Source organism: Macaca fascicularis, chromosome 4, assembly GCF_037993035.2.
Source record: "Macaca fascicularis isolate 582-1 chromosome 4, T2T-MFA8v1.1".
Taxonomy (NCBI): Eukaryota; Metazoa; Chordata; class Mammalia; order Primates; family Cercopithecidae; genus Macaca; species Macaca fascicularis.
Window position 1 is genome coordinate 10,934,953 of NC_088378.1, and position 24,814 is coordinate 10,959,766.

At 44.9% G+C, this 24,814-nt stretch overlaps 1 protein-coding gene across 1 annotated transcript in view; it reads right to left on the reverse strand.

The window, feature by feature from the left end:
* IGF2R (insulin like growth factor 2 receptor) overlaps positions 1-24,814 on the reverse strand; it is a 133,730-nt gene that overhangs the window by 57,758 nt on the left and 51,158 nt on the right. The window contains exons 5-14 of the mRNA XM_005551504.5: positions 21,285-21,417; positions 18,786-18,915; positions 16,464-16,569; positions 13,425-13,587; positions 13,033-13,198; positions 11,616-11,719; positions 5,451-5,615; positions 2,654-2,794; positions 1,320-1,463; positions 94-231 (exon numbers count right to left, since the gene is read on the reverse strand). Of these exons, the coding sequence (XP_005551561.3) occupies positions 94-231; positions 1,320-1,463; positions 2,654-2,794; positions 5,451-5,615; positions 11,616-11,719; positions 13,033-13,198; positions 13,425-13,587; positions 16,464-16,569; positions 18,786-18,915; positions 21,285-21,417 (1,390 nt within the window). The remainder of the gene's footprint in view (positions 1-93; positions 232-1,319; positions 1,464-2,653; positions 2,795-5,450; positions 5,616-11,615; positions 11,720-13,032; positions 13,199-13,424; positions 13,588-16,463; positions 16,570-18,785; positions 18,916-21,284; positions 21,418-24,814) is intronic.

Genomic DNA, 24,814 nt, shown 5'->3' on the forward strand with positions numbered 1-24,814 from the left:
AGGTTACCTTGAAAACCTCACAGAGAATGTTTAGGAAAAAACCTTAAGTGGTTCCAAGTCACATTAACACAGAGGTCCTGCTCGGACACAGACCTGCCTGGGAGTCAAAGACCGTGCAGTTCTCCCCTTCTGTCTTCGACAGCACACAGGCCGCAGCTGTGTGCCACTCAAACTCATAAAAGCAACCGCCTTCCCCAGAAGTTCTCAACACTGGTGCACTTTCCAGATCACCTGTCAATGGGGAAAAGAGATGGGGATCACTAATCCATTCATTCCTAAAAAATCTTCCCTCATTCTTCTCTGTTAGAAGTAGACTTGGAAGGGACAGCAGGAAATGAGGTAGAATGCATGGAAGGGTCAAAAAACAGCCCTACAAATACTGTAGCATTCCATCTATATGAGGTATCTAGAACGGTCAAATCCATAGAGACAAAAAGTAAAAGAGAGGGAATGGAGAGCTGTGTTTAATGGGAACTGAGTTTCAGTCTGGGAGGATGAAAAAGTTCTGGAGATGGATGATGATGGTATTACACAACAATGTCACCAACCTACACACTTAAGTGGTTAAGATGGTAAATTGTATGTTATGTTGTATATTTTACCGTAAAACAAACAAACAAACAAAATGATCCTAGCTTCTGACTTTATCCCACAGCTGGGAACTTATCCAAAGGAAATATTTCGATGGGAGGTAGAGAGAGGATACATAATGGCATGATTAGCAATACTGGAAACGTGCTATTAATCCAACAATCAGAAAAATGTTTAAAAATAGTAAAACCACACCATGTCAACAAGGAAGTTCCTAAAAATTATTAATAGAACTGTGAAACACAGAAGAGTATTTACAAAATACTACACTTTGAGAAACATTAAGATTTGTTAACATAAAAGTTTTGACTTCGTAAAAACATACACCTATAAATAAAGGTAATGAAAATTAGCATTGTGTTTAAGTGGTGAGATCATGGGCAATGTTTTAAACCATTTATGATTTTTTTCCCCTTTGGAGGAAGTTAAGTAACCGCATGACTGGCCCCGCATCAGTCCCGAGGAAGAGGATGCAGTGCCGAGACCCACAACACTTCCTTCTGACGCCATCTGGTTTCTCCATTTCTCATTTGGTTTTGGGGAGGGGATGAGGGGAAAAATCCAAATGACCTAGTTCCCATCACCAAAGATTCTGGAACTCAAAATGCTTAACACCATGCCAATCTGTCTGATCACCTTTGCAGTGACTGATGAGGAACAGAGATATGAAGAATGCAGGACCTCTGGCAGGACCCAACAAAAGATTTCATCGTTTTTAAAATTTTTACCTGGCTTGCATACAAGTGTGATATTAGTTCTTATTTTCTTGCCATGACCACAATCATCACCATCTGAATAAGAGAGTTGAATGTTGCCTTTCTCTTTTGTGGGAGAAGAAATAAATTTTCCCAGATTTTTACTTCCATTCTTATCTGGAAGAGAAAGGGGAGGAAAAAAAAAAAAAGATATGGTTAAAAATTATCATCATGTGGACAAAGAAGTGATTAAAAAAAAAGAAAGAAGAAATCAGCCCAAACCCAGCCAGTGCAGCCCCTTCTCCAGCCCACCGAACCCCCCAGGGCAGCCGATGGGTTTCCCTAGAGTGCCACGTTTGACTAGATGTTACCAGCCACGTCGGGGTCCTCCAAGGTCATCCATAGGCTCAGCAGGAAAGTGCCATGAATGACGCAAAATGAAAAACCAAATGGCTTTTGCAACATGCATCAGCGCCAACTGTAAACTGACACTGTCCGCCACTGTCGGGGCTTCAGCTATCCCAAGACACAAAGTCTTTTGAAAGCACAGCCACACAGCCAAAGGGTGAGAATGTGTCTCATATCCAAAGCAGAAACTAACGAAACCTGTTTAGCAACCCAAGCGGGAGGCCACTTACTTCTTGGTTCACTTGCTTTTTATTATAAAGGATTAAAAGTCTGCTCCGAAGTCCTTCTTAGTAAAGACATGGACATGCCTGAACCTGCTTTTGAAGACACACCAGCAATTCTGAATACCAGGGTCATTCCTAAAATCCAACCGAGGCTCACAATTTCTTACTGAATGCTTTTAACAGATTCTCATAGCCTGGCATTTTCAAAGTGAGTCATAAAAGACAAAAATGAATGTGCTAAATACCTGTATCAAATAATTGAGGAGTCTCTACATGACAGTTACGGGACCAAAACAATGACAGCAAAAGGAAGCGAAGCATGCAGGCCCCTCCTACACTAGGGCTACAGCTGAGATTACACTTTCCTTAAGCCACAACTTTTGAACAATTCTAGGCAATAAAGTTGTTTAAAAAAATAAAATTACTTGTACACAAATACTGGCAATGATATTCTTCAGGTTACAAACTCAAAAGATGACGTAGTATTTTCCACATGGTTCCTTCTGTCCCCAGTTATGGCTTTAGCCCATATCAGGAAGCTACAGCCAACTTCAGGATTCCAGAGCGCATCAAGCAGTCAGCGACATTTGATTCATGAATAAAAATGTTTTACCATCCTTTATGTGAATATAGAAAGAGGAGGCTTAGATGAACCACAGGAAGATCTTCTAACTCACTCCCAACTGGATGCCCTAGAAAACCATCACCTAGATCTTCCCTCCGGACACAACTCACCCACTGCGCACACTGCCGCATCCTCGGGGCACCCGCGCGCCTTGCCTGCCTGCAGCACTCTGTGACAGATATTAATGAAAAAATGCTTCTTCTCTGTTTCCGTCTGGCTGCCATCCACGGCTTCCCAATTCTGCTCTGGTTCTGTAACAAAAGTGTATTTTAGCCAAAAGCAATGCTGATTTCTGTGAGTCACAGAATAAATGGTGATGAAGCCAAAGGTCAAGGGACCAGAGCTCCCAAAGCACTTCGTCCCTCAATCCCCAGCGCTCACGTTTCTGGAACCCGGGCAGACTGAAGGCACAAAAATTCACTGAGATTCTCAGGTTTCTCATTTAATGTGACAGAAACAAACTACACCCCAATACTTCTTCAGAAGAGTAGGCCCAACTGGGTGATAGAGAATTAAATAGCAAAATTCTCCCAAGCCCCACAGTATGAAATTAGAAACTGAAAACCCAAATCAAGAAGCCATCCTGTGTCTTGGGCCGTAGTAGAGTGGTACACCATTGATAATACACCAGCTCAGCTCAGCCCCTGTGAAGGCCTGTGCAGCTAAAAAAAGCCAGCAACCTCTTACACAACTGCAGACTCGGTGCAGGACACAATGCATGCTACCACAGAAGACAAGCAAGGTACCACAGGTGGCCGCTGAACTCACAAGACTCATGAGCTGGTGAGTGTGAGCAGACACTGATTAGGCGCCTGCAGGAGGTGAGGGGACACCAGCTGAGTGTCACCAGCGCAGCACGCGAGGGCAAGGGCATCCACAAAAAGCAAACCACACGGTGAACAGTCGCTGAAGAAGTAACTTAGAAAGTGTGTAAAGAAGGAGGTAAAGATATAAAAATACATCTTCTCATTTGAAAACGCTCCCTTTGCAGGTTGGGTACTGGGGTTTGGAAGGCAAAAACCCCACGACTCATCAGTGGTGATACAGTACATTTGGAGAAGTACTTTCCAATGTCAACAGCCTAAAAGAAACCATACAAGACTGTGCATGTGAACAAGGACCTGCCCTAAATACTGCAAGTCTGGGGTGGAGCCAGGTGGGCTGTAAAGTCTTAAGGGACTTCTTCAAGCAGTAAGGAGCAGTTTTAGCTCTCCCCTCGTAACTTCCTTAGGGCTATCTCCGTGCAAATGCCACGAAATACTCCAGATTCCAAGAGACCAGAGCTGTGTCAGGAAGTCTACAGATTGAAAAATGTCTCTCTCCTTATCTCACAGGTCCTAGGTTGTCTCTTATACACAGTGATTTTTTTTTTTTTTTTTAAAAAAAGGTTGACTTAAGGGATCTCACAGGACCACCCACTTTACTGGAAGAAACTCGGGCTGGGAGAGCAGCTCGCTCAAGCAAACGCAATTGGGTGTGGCAACATCAGTCCTCAGCCAGGTCTCCAACTCTGCAGCTAGAACTCTTTCCACTTCACAGAAAACCAGTGTCTTCACTAGCACACATGTGGCAGAATGAATTACGGCACCGTTCCCTGCAGCGCACAGGGTGTTTAACCACAACAGCACTGCCAGCACTCACTGCCCAGGCGGTTCACAGTGAGGCAGGTTCTCAAACACTCCACAAGAGGGATTCATTCCTCTTTCTAACCTGGTATTTTCCAAACCAGGTGGGGCTCAGAGGACAGGAGCAGCAGTCCTGTCACCGCTGCAGTTTTATTTTTCTAAAAAAAAAAAAAAAAAAAAAAAAAGACATACATGTGCAGAACATGCAGGTGTGTTATATAGGTATACATGTGCCATGGTGGTTTGCTGCACCTACTGACCCATCCTCTGAGTTCCCTCCCTTCGCCCCCAACCCTAAACAGGCCCTGGTGTGTGCTGTTCCCCTCTATGTCCACGTGTTCTCAATGTTCAACTCCCACTTACGAGCGAGAACATACCGCCAGCAGTTCTGTGACTGTTCTGGTTGGTAATTACATGAGGCAAGTCATTCTCTCTGCTTCAGGTCATCTCCCCCTTACAGAGGCAACTGGCTTCTGCACAACTAATTTGAGCTGCCAAAAGGGTAAAACCAGAAATCTCCCCCATCAGATTATCCCTGCTTGAGACTCCCATTCTTCTTACTCGATCTGCTCTGTTTCCTGCTAAATTCCAAGCCCCCGAGGACAGGGACTGTGCTGTGGGGGGCACTGCTGCCTCCTCGGCACCTCGTCCGGTGCCTGCTGTGCAACAGCAAGCTCAGCCTCGAGGACAAGCCCACTGCACACCACTGAGGCACCAGTGAACAGCGGCCCAAGGCACACATCCATCTGCCTAGAGGATCCAAACAGAAGAACCCCAGGGGGCAGAGGCTGCAGATCCCACCTCAGAGACGGAACAGAGGCAGTGTGTAAAAGGGTAAAAACACAAGGTCAAAAGACAGCAACTGAGCCGCAGCTCCACTCTGTGGGCCTGAGAGTTCCTGTGTTAAGTGGGAATATGGCCTATGGGAAGGCTGTTATAAGAGAGAAAAAAAAAACTTTAAAGGAAAAAAAAGCAAGCAAGTAAGCTTCTAAACAACAGAGCACAGGCCTGACACCCTGCAGGTGCAGGGCAGTTTCCGCTCAACTATGATAAGCCCAAGGTAACCCGACCAGAAAACAATAATGCTGGTCTCAGATTCAGATACTCCACCTCCCAATCCAATGCTCCTTCTAATAATTCATACAGCCACATGAAAAAAGCGGGCGGTGGGCTGTGACCCAGCCCACTGACAAAGAAAATAGTAACAGCATTTCCAAAAGTACTCAGGGAAATTGTTCCACGAACACATGGACTGAGACCCACACGGCAAGGAGGGCAGTACCTGCGTGGCGGACCAGCGCGGACAGGTCGTAGCGCTTCTTCCCGTCGACGGCACCGCAGAGAAGGTCTTCCTTCTCCTTAACACAGGCGTATTTCGTGTCCCATGTGAAGAAGTAGGTGCAGTCAACCTCTCCTGTGAATACAGGATTTCCTTTCCCATCTTTACCTGTACGATTCAAGAGGAGAAATTTAAACTCCATACGTGACCAAAACTGAGGAACAGCTAAGGAGCAAGGAAGAAACTGAACAGGACCAATGCCAACTGACCAGTGAACAAAATTCAGGTCCAGACTTTCTTAGAGACCTTGGGGGTCTGAGATGGCAGAGGCTTCTATTGAGCTTCAGATGCTTAACCCTAAGTCCTCGATGGCAGGCTGGCAGGCCAGCGTGCCTTTCACCTTGGGAGACATTGACAGAGGCCGTGTACAGCGCCTTCAAAGATAAGATTAAAAGGGCAGGCAGGAGGAACGCAAGGGCAGTGAGTGGGATCCTCTGCTCCCGGACTATGATCAGCTCCCAGAGGCTTCTGAACATCTCTGGGTGACACTGGGGACTCGCAGAAAAGAAGACAGAAATGGAGCTCTAGTTCCCTGAGCACCACTGACTTCGTGATGCGACTGTGAACAAGACAAGTTCTCTGGGACTCATCCCTAAAGTAAAACATGGGTGGAAACCACCTACAGTCAGTTGCTCCCAGTGAAAGCACGCCAAGGTCCTATGGCAGCCCAACAATGTTAGCGGCACATCTTCAAACAGTGCTGGCATTCTGTGGCTCCGTCAGTGCACCTGTCTGTAACACCTTCCTCAAATTGAGCCTCTTCTTCCACCAAGAGTGAGCCCCCCAGACTTCCCATTCCTCAGCAGGAATAGTTCAGGTCTAAGTCTGAAAACCAGCTCTTCACAGGTCACGTCCCCATCCCATGGACGCGGAGATTCGGAGGCTTTGCTGACTTGCTCCTTGCTGGAAATCCTATGCCTGCACCTTTCCAGACTAGGGGGCCGTGGGCACAACCCTCCTTTTCCCAACCCTGATGGTTTCATAATCCTTGTCTGAGCCTCCCACCATGTGATCTGCCTCCTTGCGGTTTGGTATCATAAGCTATGCAATGATCTAAGAAAATGGGAAGAAAGATTCTGTATCAAGAGCAAACGATACTTCAATTGTAATTTCTACCAAATCTTTAACAGTGTCATCACTATAATTATACTACCAGCCACAGCAGTGAACCTGTACTGAGCACAGTCGCAGCCAGCCACTGAGCTCAGCATCTCAGCTACATAAGGGCGAGCTGCAGAAAAACAGGCTCTGTTTAAGTACTTTCTTTATGCAGTTACGTGCTGCATAACATTTGGTCAACAGCAGACTGCATATACAACAGTGGTCTCAAAAGATTGTAATACCGTATTTTTACTGGACCTTTTCTATGTTTAGATATATTTAGATACTCAAATACTTACCATTGTGTTACAACTGCCGGCAGTACTCAGTACACTCATGTGCTGTACACACTTGTAGCCCAGGAGCAATAGGCTACACCATATAGCTTAGGTGTGCAGCAAGATATACCATCTAGGTGTGTGTTAAGTACACTCTATGATGTTCATACAATGACAAAATCACCTAAAGACACATTTCTCAGAACATACTCTCATTGTTAAGCAACACATGACTATATTAATCTATTTGATCCTCAAAACCCTATGGCAAAGGTACAATTTTAGCACCATTTTGCAGATTTAGGATGCCTAAATAATTTGCTTATGGTTTCATAACTAAAAACTAGGGCAGTGCGAATCAGACCGAGGGTCTGGCCTCATCCATGCTCATAACCACAAGGCAAGATCTCCCCACTCTACTGTGGGGTTTTTTTCTACTTTTCTTTTTTTCTTTGGTTTTCTCTCCTGTGTTTATTGTTTGTTTGGTTTGGCCCCTGAGGTTGTCGGCGAACTAACTTAGCAATAATGACGCGCCTCTGCTTCTCTTCATCCCGCCCACAAGGTTTACACACAGTTTAATCCTACTGGATTCACATTTCACTATTGAAAAAGATTTGTGTTCTGCAAACGTGAAGCATTCACTGCGTTTTTCTTTTACCAGGTAAGTTTACAAACAATTAAATACCACTACAAATCGTCCTAGTACTCGTCCGTACTTTTGAGCTGGTTTTGCATCTGAGACGTACTAATAATCTGCAGGCAGAGTCCACTGTAAATAACCATTGCTATGTAACTTACACGTATTCTTACTTCATTCCTCAAAGAATGTTAGCAGAACCGTAAATTGTGCTCCCCTCTCCCAAACCACTTCGGTTCATTTTTAAGCATACTGGGCTTTGACTTCAGAAATCACTATTCATGAGGCCTATGGTTTCTGTCCGCTCATCAGCAATGTTAGGATTAGCTCTGCACAATCTCTCCCTCACTCACACAATCCCCAAGTTGCCAGTCTGGCTCCACAGGCTCGAGTTTATTCTCCAGCACACCACTTTGTGTCCTCAGTCTCTCGACTCCAGCAAAAGCGGAAGGAAGGTTTTCAAATGGAACCAAGGAGCTCTCTGCCTAAGGAGCAGGCAGCAACACCCATTTCTCTGTGGCAAAAACAATGCTACCTCTTACCCAACTTGTTTAATTTTTCCTCTAGACACATAGCTAAACTCCATTTCCCAGCCTCCCCTGCTATTCAGGCTGGGCCAAGTGACTTATTTCTGGCCTGGAAAAAACAAAACAAAGGAAATTGATGTTACCATCCTACAGAGTCCTTGGAAGTCACACCTACAGATGGCAGAAACACAGGATGGAAAGAGTGCAGGTCCCCAAATGACCACATGGAGCAGAGCCTGCACCCCCTACCCCAACCCTATCCCCAAGGACTAGCACTGAACTAAGACAAGAAACCTTTAATGGGCTGAGCTACTTAAATTTGTGAGTGGTTTTTTATTAGCCTATCCTAATGAATTCTGCTCTTCCAAAAAATTATCTAACATCCTTATTTGAAGGAAACACCAATAATAAAGCATCACTTTACAACTAAATTTAAACAAATGGTAAAAAAACATTATGACCAAAAGGTACACTTACATCCTGAAAAACGCATGAACCTTAGATTCACATGCATAATTCCTAGAGATCCAACTTAAACTACACTTCTATTACACAGCCAATTATCACCCGTTCACCTTCAAAAATACATTACTACATCTATCTAATACACAGAGTCCACCAAGGGATTTTCTTCAAAAACTCTAAGTTTAAATTCGAGCAAAGTAACAATGAACTAATTTTGTAGTACATAGTTTGCTCTCAAAGTTTGGAGTGCTGAATTACAGAGCTGGAAGGAATTGAAAGTATTTTTTAATACAACTCCTGCCTGAGAACCAGCTCAAAACCCTCCCACAAAACACCTAACATCTCTCTGTCCAGGCTCCTTGTTACAATCATAAAGACCACAGCTTAGGAAAACATGGGTTTTTAATATCAGGATGTCACCGTTAATTTTGTTAAGTACAACAATGGTACTGAATTTATATAAAGGAATGTTCTTTCTTGGCATCAGGGTGGGGTGATATGGGCCATCAATGACGCATGGCTTACAAGAAAAATCTGCCAAAACATCAAGGGCTCTTAAGAGTGGCAGGCATGTAAATTTTTGTTTCAATGTTCTTTCTGTGTTTGAAAATTTTTATAACGGAAAGGAAAAACGGAGCATTTTGTCAAGCCTCACCTCATCTGGGCTTTAGCTCTCTGGGCCCCATGGTTTTGTAACTAAAAACTAGGGCGGCTGGGAACCAAATCCAGAGGGTGTGGCCTCATCCATGCTCATAACCACAAGGCAAGATCTCCCCACTCCACTGCGGGTCTTTTTAATTTTTTTCTATTTTTCTTTCTTTCTGTTCTTTGGTTTTTCTCTCCTGTGTTTTTTGTTTGCTTGGCTGGCAGCTCCTCAATGCCCATACCTCTTCCCTGTAAGTCTGAGACGACATAATGCCCTTCTCATATGCTGCTCATCCTTTTCAATCTTTCTGGATAATGATTCCGTCTTCCCAGCATCCCCAAATGAGATCAGCACACTCTCAAAGATCTCGGCCAAGTCATTAATAAAAAGCCCTGAACAGAACAGGGCCAAAGGAGGTCATCACAAAGTTGGAGGGAGACTCAGACCACAGCAGAGCAGCCCAAGCTAGCAGGAAGTCTAGGAGAGCCAGTTGGGGTGACCTGGGAGCCAGAACCAAGGTTGGGCATCAGAGGGGCTGGGCACATGCGGAAGATACAGGCTGTATCCCTAGGGACTGGGGACACCGAGTAGGAGAGATGTGATTCAGGGTGCAGACACGGCTAAGTAGGCTAGTAGCGTAGGTAGGCTAAGAGGTGAGGGCGATGAGAGAATGATGGAGAAGCTGAGGGGTGCAGGGAGTGCTTAGACCAGATGGGAGGTGCATTTTCTCATTCACGAGTCAGATGTCTGTCACACCCCTGCTGAAAATCCTTGGGACTTCACAGATTTCCAGATATAATCCAGCTCCTCTGCAGGACATACAAGTTTCTTACAATACTGCACACTCACCGTTCCAGGTCATCTTCAGCCACATTCCCCATACACGGCCTCTAACCCGCTTGCAGCTACCCTGGTCCATGCCTTTGAATGTCTGGAGGTCCAGGCCCTACAGCCACCCCAACACGGGACTGGCACGTTCCTAAACGTAGCGTGGCTCAAGCAGCACTTCCTTCTCTCTTAACTGCCTGGCCCCTGCACCCAGCCCAGACTCCAGCCAGTTGACCTTCGTGCCTCCCTCCTGGTAAAGGAGCGGAGTGACGACACTAAGCACTAGCTGTACTCCGGCAGCACTGCCCTGAACCTCCATCCTCATGCTCCTTATCTCTCTCTGCTCCTAGTCTGTGAACACCTAGAGAGCCATCTATCCTTACAACACCCTCCAGCCTCATAGGGCCTAAGCAAATAGGCACTAAAAAAATGTGTGTATTGGGAAAGTAACAAAAGCGGCCACGCAGAGAACGACGACAGCAATGGCAGACCTGTGAACGAGGGCACCCCAGGGGCAGGTGCCACAACAGCAGTTACTGGGGCATTTTGGAAAGCCTTCCCAGCGGAAGACCCCGGGCTGGCTTTTGGCCTGCTTGCTAGGACACTCGCAGCGCTGCGGAGCTACCAGGGCAGGGGTGCCTAAGTGCTCTCCCAACGCACACCTCATCTCCGGAGGCCTCGAGAGCAAGGTTCCCATCATGTCCAGCGGCCTCTCCCTCATCCCACAGTGAATCCTGTAGCAACCCACCCTATCACCAAGCCACACAAAGCTCTGCCATAGAAGAACACACGGAAGCAAGGGCCAGAAAGACCCTCTGGGTGTGGCAGCACTTGGGGCAAACTACAGAAACCCAGAATGGGCTCTAGAACTGCTCTGAGCAGTGGTAGGGTGCCCTGCAGGGTGCCTGGAGTCACAGCCTGGGGGTCAACAGATGGCACAAGTTTCTGATGGTGTGGTTTTTAGTAAGTACACTAAGCCACTCTCTTTAAGGAATGACTTCTACCTTCACCTCCTGGGCGCAGCTGCCAACCCAGAGGCAGCTACAACGGTGTCTACAATCGTCAAGATATGGACAGTGGCACCGCTTTTTGAAATGCCAGTGTCTTGGTGACTCAAGGGTGCTTCTCATCACTCGGAGAAATGCACGCCTTCGGCTTCAACGTACCCAATGACATTGTGCAATCCCCAGATCCAAACTCTACCACAGGCTCACCACTTTGCAAAAAGGATTACCTTGACACTCATTACATAAAGGAAGAGGTCACTCAAACAAAACTGGCAAGCCATCTCGCCCCTGCCGAATTTGTCCTTGCTGTAGTTTAGTGTGCACCAAAATGCAAGACGAAAACTTTCCCAACAAGCTCAGTGCTGGGCCCACTCCCAAAACAAACAGAGAGAACGGAGGAAAATGCAAACAGGATGTGTGTGTCCACTGGGGCAGTGGGGGTGGGGAAAGTGTTACTCCAATAGAAAAAAACCCAGTCTGGGGGCTAGAGCTGGCCAGTCCAAAGGACGGCATCTGACTCCTCCATTCAATGTTCACTTCCAAGAACACGCCTGTGCACACACACAAGCACATGCCCACGAATGGAAAGAGGAGGGGCTGAACTCCAGCGCACACTTACCTGCGGTTTTATTGCACTCAAAGTTTATGACGCTCATCCGCTGAAACCCTGAGCTGCATTCATCGCCTCCAAAATATATCAAGGTGAGGTCTCCATCCGAATATCTAGATTTTTGTGAATATAAAGACAAATGTGTTTGGGAGAACCAAGAAAGAAACCTGACTCTTTTTAAATGTCTACACTAAGCCTTTTGCATAGCATCAACAAATCACTACTGATCTAAAACAGCAAGCTCTCTAGCCAGCTAGGGAAAAATATCTACAGGAAATGAGTTCCAAATGTATGGGCTTGACATCCTCTCGCTTCAAAGTAGTAACTGGCTGGAAGAAAGTGCTGAAGGTTTTGCTGTGAGCATGAAGACTTCTCTTGTTCTCACTTTTAGATTTTGTACAAAATAAATAACGCCCAAGAATTAGACAGGCTTCCTAACAGCCGCCATGAACACAGCCGTGCCTGAGGGGCCTTGGACAATACTGATCCTGAACAATTTGAAAGAAGCAAAAATAAAATGTTTAAAATGCGGCTTCTCGGCAGATATTCCATGCTTTTAAAAAGCTCAAAGACCAGTTCTGGGGTTTTTTGCAGTTTTCTATTCCTAATTTTTGAATCGTAATTGCCCCTAACACGTTTTCAGAAAACTGCATTTTCATCCTGCTTTTCTGAAGGTTAACTACCAAGTTAAGGGTCAAAAGAAATGGCTGAATGCACTGTTTTAGTTGTTTAAAATTTTCTATAATGTCGATGGTGCTTGAGATTCTCAAACTGCCAGAGAAAAATCAAAACTCCTTAAAAACAAATTTTAAAATAAAAAAGCCCTATCAACTGTCAACTCATTAAATAATTTTCCTACAGTAGGTTCCGTACAAACAGCAAGTTTATAAAGTGAACAGTTCTAACAGAAGCATTCTTACTCTAAAGCCAGGAAAAACATTTGATTGTTTAGTGACAAACGGCAACTTGCCAAAGTCTAATAGGAAGGAATGCTGGCGTAACTGACTTCCCTGTACCTTATGGAAAATGGAAAGAGGAAGAAAAGGAGAGGGAGTTATGTTTCACAAGAATATACACAATGCCCTTGAAAATTATGCAGGCCGGGTCCCACGGCACATGCCTCTAATCCATGCACTTTGGGAGGCCAATGTGGGAGGATCACTGAGGCAAGGAATTCAAGATCAGCGTGGGCAACATGGCAAAACTTCATCTCTACACAAACTACAGAAATTAGCCAGGCATGGTGGTGCATGCCTGTAGTCCCAGCTATTCGGGAGGCTGAGGTGGGTGAATTACTTGAGGCAGGGAAGTCAAGGCTGCAATGCACCGAGATCGCGCCACTGTACTCTAGCCTGGGCGCCAGAGTGTAACCCTGTCTCAAGAAATACAAAGAAAAAGGAAAAGCACACAGAGGTTGTTGATGTACCGGAGGGTCTGATTCTGGTATCTTCCTGCTGCTTTGACTTGAGACGTATTGTTCCTTTTCACTTGGCAAACCGCAGCTTGCTTTTTATTACAGAACTGTGTTTCAGTTTCTCCACAGACATTCAAATAAAACAAATATTCTTTTCCATCTGAAATATAGGGCGAACCTAAAAAGAGGGAAATTAACAAGAGGCTTGTTTTACATGAACGGGTATTAGAAGGTTACAGGATTACTTAGTCAAACCTGAATCGTATTTCTGAAACACCAGCCCAAACTACAGCTCTCTCCAACGCAGGAGCAAGCATGGACTGACTTGGCCCCCTATTGTCTCGTACCCTCTCTCAGTCCCCTTCTTCCTAAGCAGCGCCAGGAAGCAGAAGGCGCCTGCTTACCTCCGCTCTGGGCAAGTGGTGTGAGGTCTATGGAGACGTCCTGCTGCTCACCGCTCAGAGAACAAGTTTTGCTTTCCAGGTAATCTCTGTGGCAGGCATACTCAGTAATCCACTCAACTTCATAGCGGCAGTTGGATTTAGCAGTGAGTTTGGGAATGGTGCCCTATTGGGAACAATGTGAAAAAGGCAAAATAAAAAATGTTTCATGTGGCTTAAGTGCAGATTTTCCACACTTATGAAAAGCTCAAAGACAGGTTGTTAGGTTTCTACATTTTGCTGTTTCTGTTTTTTGAATCATGAATTGCCTCTAACACATTAAGATTATTTGACTTATAACAACTCAGTAAAGTTACTTTCTTTTCTAAACTGTTATTTTTTTTTTCCATTTGATTTGTAACACCTCCATTAACTTTGTACACTCTATTCCCTTTCTAGTCTAGTCACCTTCAGAGAGACACTCAAGCTTTGGCCAGTGAGCACCTGGACTCAGTGGCATGTGGCAATCACTAGGACGTCGGCAAGCGCTAACAGGCCGTGCAGGGTGCATGGTCCATTCACCGCTTTCCACAAGGTGCTGCTGGAGTGGTGCAAGCCCGACACTGAGTGAACGTCATCACACGCGTGCACATCCAAGGGCACGGTCCACAACCCCTGTGGGATCCTGGGCACCACATCTGTACCCACACCTGCTCCCGGGTGAAGCCAGGGCACCACCCAGACACAAACCCGATTCTGCCACTGTATTGCTTCTACAGAGTGGGAGCTCCACCATTCATCTTTGATGAGAGCCATGAAGGGGGCTGATGGGGTCCCTGCTCACCAGGAATGTCACTGCCATCTTTTTAACCATTCTTGGGAGACACATCTTATTGGGCTTAGCACCGGGCACAGCAGTGCTGCTTCCCAGCACCATTCGTTCCATAAATACGCACTGAGCACCTGCAACACGCCAGGCACTAGGTGACAGGTTTACAAACAGGTCGCACACAATTAGTAAGTTGCAGAGTTGCAGGCCCAACCCTCTTCTGTCTGACTCAAAATCAATGCTTCTGCCCACGTGGCTCAGTGCATTCTGACACACGGTGATGCAGACCCCAGGGCTCCATAAGAGAAGCCAGGCACAGAAAGCCACACAGTGCAGGATTCTCCTGACATAAAACATCCAAAAAAGGCCAATCCACAGAGACAGGAAGAAGGTGCACAGTTACCAGGGCTTGGGGTGTGAATGGGAAGAGACTGCTAATGGGAAGGAGGTTTCTTTTTTGGGGTGATGGAAATGTAAAATTTAGACTGTGATGATGGTTGCACACTTCTAAAAAAATACTAATAACCACTGACTTGTACTGGAAAAAAAAAAACCAGTGAATTTTACAGTATGTAAATCCAGTAAATAAATCAAGCATTTTTTAAAAGATCTATATGACAAAGTGAGTGTTTACTAAATACCAGTTCCTAAAATGATTCAATGAGCAAACCGTAAATGCTTAAACAAACCTCCCAAGTATTACAGCGTCCAAGCACATGTCACACAAGGTCTGCCCAGTGAATAGTCAAGCTTGAAAAGAAACCTGGCCGTGCGCAGTGGCTCACACCTGTAATCCCAGCACTTTGGGAGGCCGAGGTGGGTGGATCACTTGAGCCCGGGAGTTCAAGACCAGCCTGGGCAACATGGCAAAGCCCCGTCTCTATTAAAAATACAAAAATTAGCCAGGCGTGGTGGTGCACACCTGTAGTCCCAGCTACTCAGGAGGCTGAAGTGGGAGGACTGCTTAAACTGAGGAGGCAGAGATTGTAGTGAGCTGAGATCGTGGCACTGCACTCCAGCCTGGGTGACAGAGCGAGACCCTGTCTTTAAAAAAAAAAAAAAAAAGGAACCTCTTGCCCCAGTAATACCAAATCAGCCTCTTCTTCTAACACCAAGAAATGCCTCATACCCCTTCGAGGAAAAAGGAGGAAAACTCCCAATTCTCTTGATTCTCATAGAGTATAATGATTCTTACCAAATGTAGAGCAAATAAAAAGGGAAAACACTAAAACCACCACCGCCTGAGAACATCTAACTGGGCTTAAGAGATTTCAACTCACATGTGTAGGTACAAATGAAAAGTGTGAATAAATATTCCTCCCCATTCATACTCAGAACAAACATCAGACACTCAGGCCTTCATTCAGTTGACAGTACATGGACGTGGAAGTCTGGGGACAGAAAGTGGAAAGCTGAGCCCAGCACTGTCTCCATATCCCACACACACCAGGCCAGCTGCCAGCCTGACGTCAGAGCAAATTCCACATTTGCTTGGGGGAAGGGGAGTGCGGTTCTCTGCAAAAGAATTCAGCCCCTCCCTACTTCACCCTATTACTAAGAAGGCAGAAAGAAACTAAAGGAAAGCCCTGCCCTATCCCTTCCTCCCTGGGGGATGCCTCCTTTCCATCAGCACCTGCCCCCGGTTAAAACACTTAAACAGGCACTGAGGACTCAAGGACAAGTAAGTCTCAGCAGTTACACTCAAAGAGTTTACAACTGCACTGGAGATTTCATCCACAGCAGAGTGCACAGCAATAAATTGGCCTGTGATGAGAAGGAGGGGGGAAGGCATGGGTGGGGGTTTAGGGGCCGACTGGGAAAAGAGAGGGAGGGAAACGCTTCTCATCAGAAATCACAGGCTTGAAATTATACTGCATTTTTCCACTACTCACTAAAACAATCCAACTACAAAAACAAAAATATCTGCCCATAAACTACTTAAAATCGTCTCACAGAGACTAGAACAAAAAACCATCCCATTATATGTGGAGGCCCCTCCGGGTTGCTGTAAAAAAGCAAAAGGCAAAATGCAAACAGCTCTCCCCGAGTGAGCTTCATGTGACAGAAGCTATCCCAGGAAGCTCGTCTCCTCCTGAGAGCCCACCAGTGCCTCTGTCATGGCTCCCAGCTTCCTGCACCCAGACCCACCCTGCCCCAAGCCCAGACACGCGTTCGCGTGGGCAACCCAGGCTAACCTGCGCCACGTTACAGTTACCAGGAGACAAGTCACTTACCTCTCTCCGTTCCGACGGGCAAACAAACGTAATAGTCACTGCGGGGCTGTGACCGTCACAAAAGTCTAGCTCTCCTGCCTCTTCCCTCACGTAACTCAGGACAAGCCTGGGAGAGCCACATTGAGAAAAGAATATTACGAAAGTATAAAGTGCATCCAAATTCACATGCCGCCCTGAGCATTCAGCACATTCACTTGTGGGGAGAGGGTAGCAGAAGAAATATCAAAATATAAAAGAAGCTATGGTATAAAATGACTTCATTTCATTTCCATTTGGGAAAAAAAAAGTTCTAAGTAAACCCCAGTGAGTGTTATTTTGTTAAAAATCAAATAAATAAAGTGACCAACACATAAATTTGATATATTAAGAAAACCTGGCTGGGCGCGGTGGCTCACGCCTGTAATCCCAGCATTTTGGAAGGCCAAGATGGTGGACCACCTGAGGTCAGGAATTCGAGACCACCCTAGCCAACAGAGCGAAACCCCATCTCTACCAAAACTACAATTAGCTGGGCATGGTAGCACACCTCTGGTCCCAGCTACTGAGGAGCCTGAGGCAGGAGAATCACTTGAACAGGGAGGCGGAGGCTGCAGTGAACCGAGATCACACCGCTGCACTCCAGCCTGCATGACAGAGCGAGACCCCATCTCAAAAACAAAAACAAAAAAAAGAAAAAAAAACCTGTTTGATCTGCTTCATGTCCTAGAATAAGGAAAGAAAAAAGGAACAAAAAAAAGTACTTTTTTAAAAAAAGGAAGAAACACCATTTGACTAAAGCAAACAAATAAAAAAATGTTGTAAATGAGATAACAAAATTAAAAAAAAAAAAAAAGCAGACAAGTAGGCCAATTGCATTTTTGCCCACAAGGCTAGTCAATCATTTCCTCTTTACACAATAAATTCTAAGTGCCAGCCAAAGTTTTGTTTTGTCTTAACCCCAGAGCACCTGCCCAGCAGGGACTGAACTGGGTGGGGTTCTCTTCCACTACCCAAACCACCATCCAACACGGCCCCACCACCAGAGTTCACTCATTCAGTGTGGAATGGGCCCAGTGCCCCTGGCTGCCTCCTAGAGAATAGCTGATCAGAGATGATCTGCTTTTTCCCACCAGAGAAGTTCACAGTTTTGCTCAGTGTCCCACATGTTACTACATCGTCACTCACACTCATTCATATTAAGAATTACCGATGTGTCACCTTGAAGACTCTGTTAGGGACTGAACTGTTTCCCCTCAAAATTTTTATGTTGAAGGCCTAAGCCACAGCTCAGCAAGTGACTGTATTTGGAGACAGGGCCTTTAAAAAGGTGAACAAGGGAAAAGGAGGTCATATGGGTGAGCCTTAATCCCAAAATCACTGGTGTCCTTATTAGAAGAGGACATTCGGACACACACCCCCGCAGAGGGAAGGCCATGTGAAAACACAGAAAGAAAATGGCCATCTAACGAGCCAAGGAGAGAGGCCTCAGAACAAACCAGCCCTGGTGACACCTTCTTCAGACGTGCAGCCTCTAGACTGTGCAGGATATACATTTCTGTGGTTTAAGTTACCCAGCCTGTCATATTTTCTTATGGCAGCCTGAGTAAACTAATACAGACACACATATAGAAAATTCCAAACATTTCTCCCCTTAGGTTATGCTCAAGTCTTTTCTTTGGACAGAGTGCCATCTATAATTGCACATGCTCCCTACCCAGACATGCCACAAGCTCCAGACTAGAGCAAGCACAACAAAGTGTCTACTAAAGGCCCCTAAACGGGGAGAAAATGTGAATCCTTGATCTAAGTTCAGGATATGGTCATGAGCAACACACTGCAGAAATGCATATGTCTGCCAAGGTAAGGTACAAAGGCAGTACCAGAGCATGTGTACACAGCACAGCCTGTTATAAGGAACGCCATTCCCCGCCAGGAACCAGGGTGCCTGTCACGTCCCAGTGAATGTCACCAGCAAACTGTCCCTCCTGTCTCTTGCCCTCCCAAGAAGAGAAAACAATGGACACAAAATCAATTTCACGGGTGCCACAGAATGAAAAATATCAGATGGCACCTTAAGATAGGCATTATTTCATGAGGCAAATAAAGGTATGTACTATGGACTGGATCATGAGATGTATTTTTACTGCTGTAAGAGACAAATGATTAGAAAGCAGACAAGCATACCAGACTATCTGACTCACAGCAATGACTAACAATCTTACGATAGTAACTCTGCAGGGACTATCCCAAGCCCTGCTGAAAAAGGATGTTCCTGCAGCTCCCTGAAAGCCAAGTTCTTGCTGGAAATTAAAAACACCAACAACATCGGAGGCCTCGGCTGACCTGTCCTTGCGCACCAGCTTCAGTCCTTCCTGGGGCTGGCCAACATTGAACGCCTGGTCTCCTCTTACCAGGCAGGCGGCAGTGCCAGGGGGACAGGCCCGCAGCTGTGAACCTGGGTCTCGAAGTGTGTCTGAAAATCACGTATTACATTAAATCAGATTATGTGTCAGGAGTGATAACCACACATACCCTTAGATCCAGGGTCCCTTTAAACAAATTACTGAATTCCTAAAAGTTTCCGTAAGTAACTATTCTGAAACCTTGGGCAAGCCATTAACCCTCTGCAAACAAAGCTCAGGACGAAGGAACGTAAAGTACTGGCTCTGCACTGGTATATAAGAGGTGCCCAGGAAACGGGATATGATGTTATTTGTAATTAACAAATGTACCCATCCTCTGCTTGAGGTACAACAACGTGAGCATTATCTCCTTTCAAGCTACAGAGACTAGAAAATGCAGGCACTCCACAGATGACTGGAACAATTAGGAGATTAGTGGAAAGAACCCACAGCTCTGGGTTCAAATCCTAAATTAACCACTTACTATCTCTATAACGTTGGTCTAACTATGAAACTATCCAATTGCCAGTGTGCTAATGCACAGGTTTCGGGGAGGATTAAAGATGAGAACATACCCAGAATATGTCCAGAACATCATGCAGGCTTAATAGATTGCCAGTAGCAATAGCTATGATTACAGCTGGGTTGCTCTTTACCATTCGTTTCTATGATCATGACCCAATACCTTACACAGTATACTTTGGGATTTATTTGTTGACTATGCATCTTTTCTCCCATCTAACTAAAGCTCCAGGAAAACAGGAACTGTGGTGTGTTCAATGCTATAATCTAGTACCTAGATCAGCGCCTACCTTCTGCAATAAGGAGGCACCAGCTAGCGAAAAGGTAAGCAAACCTTTAACTCTCAAGCCTTCCAAACAATTATGAAATTATGTGGAATTATGAAATGTCACAAATGGACTGCTTTGTTCCACTTATAGTATCTGCTGTGCCACAGGCTCCTTGCCCTCATGGGGACTCAATGTAAGACAATCCACTTGGTATACCAAAGGCAGAATATACGGCAAGCGCCCTGAGGATGCAAGGAGGTAAGCACGTGGTAGCAAGTCCAACACTATCCACAAGGGTTTGAAGGTCACATTTGATCTTGGTTTGAGACTTGGAGCAATTTCCTGGGAATGGAGAATGTCTGAGTAAAAACCAGGGAACCTCTACTATGAATCAAAGTCATTCAAGCTCAACTCAAATTGCCAGTAAATTGGAAAGAAAAAACTTTTGTAAGAAAATACCCAGCAAATTCAGATTATCTGTAACATGTTAAAAAACCAGAAACCTAAATGCTTTTCAAATCAAAACAGCATATTATTTCAGAATTCAATAATCTACAACTCATCAACTTTATAACCAAATTTGAGTTACAGACCCATTTAAGACAAAGACTGTATTAGTCTTTTTCCAAAAAACCAATAAAGGTTATCCTTGGAGAACAAAAGAAAGATGTAATACTCTAACACACAAAAAAAATCTAGTTATCACTGGATACTTTTGGTGAGCCCTGAATGGGGTATATTTACTGTTTTTAACTGTTTAGAAACAATACACAAACAAGATAGTCATAATGTATATGTACAATTTAAAGAATAATTATAAATTAATACTCATCTATTATCCCGCAATGCCATGTATTGAGTTTTTAAAAATTTTCTCTAAACTTTTCTAAGGGTAAAGCATTATGTACTATTTGAGAAATAAAAAACAAAGAAAAACACTAAAAATGACCTTTTCATTAGTCACCAGCAGAATTTACTCATGGCTAGCACTGTAGAAAGACAAGACCTGGCCTACAAGACTAACAATTCATAGCCCTTGAGAGAAACATCAAGCTGGGTTTTAGAAACCTGGCTTAGTAAAACTAGCTGAAGGCTAGTCAAAGTCTTAGTAAAACTCTTCATGGCCCTTTTTAAATAAAGACCATTTATTTATGGCCTTTAGTTAATTTATCAAAGATTCTAAAGCTAAAGCTTCTCACACCAGTTCTGGCAAGTACAGAGAAAGTTAGGAACAAGTCAGTTTGGGTCAAAATACGCATCCCGGCCAAGTACCCAAGTCCTTGATCATCCTTTTTTCTTTTTCACCCGGCCCATAACTCAGAGCCAAGGGATTCAGGCACACAGAGAACAAGACCGACCCTCACTACTGTAGAATCCTGAAACCCAAGGTGTCTGGCCGAGAGAACACCCACATGGAATGGACCAACAGTTAGGATGGAATCTGCAGGGGTTGGGGAGGAGGCATGGAATCTACTAGGGGAGAAGAGGTGGGCTGTGCAAAGACAACATTTTTTGGGACAAAAGCTTTCTTAGAGGGCCTACTCAGAAACATGGATGTGAAAACAGAAATAAAGGTAGAAGCGCAAAGATATCGAAGCCACAGAAGAAATCCCTCACCACCACCCCCTCGGCTCCACAAAGATTCATACCTATGTCTCTACAAACATTGATGAATAGAGAAGTGTCCGGATCGGAGTCATCCACCAAGTAGGCACCACTAAGCTTGATCAGAGGATTGAGATCATGCTTCCTCAACTCTTCATCAAACACATAGCACGGCACCTGGAAGGGAGGAAGAGAAAAGCGAGTCTTCAATACACATCTGGCTCAATCAGGAAAGCTTATGGCCAACGTCACACAACACTGCTCTTCGTTCTTTAGGGACTATCACGCTATGGTGTCCCCTAATAACAAAGGAACTCGGGCAAAGGTCAATAGGCATCTTGGCTCCTCTGCGTTCTTTTCAGTATCTCTTCTTTGCTACATGAGGACTGGTCTGCAATCATCTCTCACTTGCATCGCCAGGTTTTCCCTCCACTAGATCGTTTTTCTCAGCATGCCATGAGATCTACCACCTCACAAATGTCCTTCCTGGTACCTACATTCCCTCAGCTATCATCTCATGTCTCTGCAACTTAGAGCAAAATTCCTTCAATTGGCCCTACACATCTCCTCCTCTTCCTATCTTCCATTCTCTCTTGAACACAGTCACATCAGCTTGCTGTCTCCCACTCCATCAAAACCCCGCTTGCCAGGTCACCCACATCTCTGCTGACACACCCAGCACTGGTGTCCTGCCTTCCCGTTACATGGTCTCTCATGGCATTGGATGCTCCCGATCATTCCCCACCTCCTGAAACCCCTTCTCCCTGTGGCTTGCATCCACAGGCTCCTGGTTTTCTTCTCTACCACTTCCTGCTTTTTCAGCCTCCTGGAAACACCTCTCACCTTCCCTCTAACTGACTCTCAATGCAGAGGTGTGCCACAGCTTACTGAGCAGCCCTCTTTCCTGTCTACACCCAGTCCCTTGGTGACCTCGTGCATGGTTACAAATGTCTGCCAATGACTCCCAATTTCATGTCTCTAGCCTTCACCTTTCCGCAGAACTGCAGGCTTCCACAGCCAACAATAGCAGAAGCTATGTTTATAAGCACAGACTCGAAGCAGAATGCTTGGGGTTCAAACTCTGGCATGAACACTTTGCATAACCATGAATGAAGTTAACCTCCATGCCTCAGTTTCCCCATGTGCCATGCTGGAATAATGACAGTTATTCCTTCACAGGGCTGCTGTAAGGCCTGAGTGAGCTAAGGTATGTGAAGCTTGGGGTACAGCTCCTGGCAGGTTGGCATCAGTGTTATTTATTGCTGTTGTTTATCATCATCACTTGCATACACAAAACCATCCGAAATTTCACGTATTTAAAATGAGCCTTTGATTTCTCCCCCAAAACCTACTGTTGCCCCCACTGTTGCTCATCTCAACAAATGGCACCATCATTCAACCAGCTGCCTGGCCAAAACCTTGAGGACCCCGTCCCACCACCAAGTTCTCTCACATCCAACCATCGGCAAGTCCTGCTAGTTGTCCCTTCAGATTAAATCCTGGATCCACTCCCTTATCACCTCCACCACTGCCACTCTGTCCAAGCCACTGCAATCTCTTGCCTGCAATAGTATCTCAACTGGCCCCCCAATTCCAGCTTCAATGCCCTACGACCTCAGCCCAAGTCTCCACAAGCACAGGATTAGCACTTCAGAATTAAATCAGGCCACACCCCTCCTGTTCAAAGCAGCTTCCCACTACACTGAGAAGGAGACTCAAACTCCCTCATGACACCGCCCTCACCTACCACTCTCCTCACTCCACACAGCCACACTCACCTCTTGATGCAACTCTGCCCTCCTGAAACTACAAGTCCTCTCTGCCTGAGATGTGCTTCCCCCAATACACACATGGCTCCTTCCCTCACTTCATTCACATCTCTGATGAAACACCACCCTTAGTGAGGCCTCTTCTGACACCTTTACCTAAAACAGCACTCTCCGCCTCTCTCTGTCTCCCACACTCAGCCTCACTTTTGTTCACAGCGCTGTGATGTATGATACTAGGTACTGTCATCTGTTGAGTTTTATCATTTTCCTCCCACTAGAATAGAGGCTCCTTGAGGTCAAGGGTTTGTCACTGCAGGCTAACAATGATGCCTCGAACATAGCGGGAGCTCAGTAAATATTTGTTCCATATTTGTTCCATAAACTGTGAAGATGAGTTCCTCCTCTGGGTATTTCAATCCATCCTTACTTGGTTCTAATTTATGACCAGTCTCTCATACCTACGAACTAATGGTCTTTTTATTTTAAAAAACATCAAGAAACCCCATTGTTAGAGTTGGCAAGACCCTGTGCTTTAAGAGGGTGCCTCTTTCTTTGTTTGTTTTATACAGACTCAGGAGGAACAAGTGCAGTTGTATTACATGGATAATGCACAGTGGTGAGGTCTGTGCTTTTAGTGTAACCAGCACTGGAATACTGTACATTGTACCCATTAGGGAATTTCTCATTTCTCATCCCTCACTGCCCTCCCACCCTCTCACCTTTCTGAAGCTCCAATATTTATTATTCCAGTCTCTGTGTCCATGTGTATGCATTATTTAGTTCCCACTTATAAGTGAGAATATGTGGTGTTTGACTAAGTTATTTCACTCAAGATAATGTCCTCCAGTTCCATCAATATTACTCCAAAACACAGGATTTCATTCTGTCTTATGGCTGAGTGGTATTCCATGATATACGTGTGTGTGTGTGTGTGTGTGTGTGTGTGTGTTCTTTACCTAGTCATCCGTTGGTGGACAGTTATGTTTATTCCATATCTTTGCTACTGTGAATAGTGCCACAATAAACAAGTAAGTGCAGTTATCTTTTTGATACAGAGATTTCTTTTACTTTGTGTAGACACCCAGTAGTGAGAATTGCTGGGTCAAATGGTAGTTCTACTTTTAGTTCTTTGATTAATTTCCATACTATTTTCCATAAAGGTCATTCTAATTTACATTCCCACCAACAGTGTATAAGTGTTCTCTTTTTGTCTGCAACTTTGCCAACATCTGTTGTTTTTTGACTTTTTAATAATTGCCATTTTTGACTGGTATAAGACGGTATCTCATTGTGGTTTTATAATGATTTGTATTTCTCTGATGATTAGTGATGTGTAGCATGTTTAGGAGATTCTTGGCCATTTGTGTCTTCTTTAGAGAAATGTTTGTTCATGTCCTTTGCTCACTTTTTAATGGGATTGTGGTTTTTCTTGTTGAGTTGTCTGCGTTCTTTGTAGATTCTGGATATCGATCCTTTGTTGGATGTATAGTTTAAAAACACTTGTGGCCATTTTGTATGTTGTCTGTTCACTTTGCTGACTATATATTTTGCTGTGCAGAAGTTTTTAAGTTTAGTAAAGTCCATTTGTCTATTTTTATTTTTGTTGCATTTGCTTTTGAAGTCTTAGTCATGAATTCTTTGCCTAGGCGAAGATCCGAGAGAGTTTTTCCTGGGTTTTCTTCTGGGAATTTTATAGTTTCAGGCGGCCTTACATTCAAGTCGTTAATCCAACCTGAGTTATTTTTAAAATGTGGTGAGAGACAGGGGTCCAGGTTCATTCTTCTGCACATGGCTGTCCAGTTTTC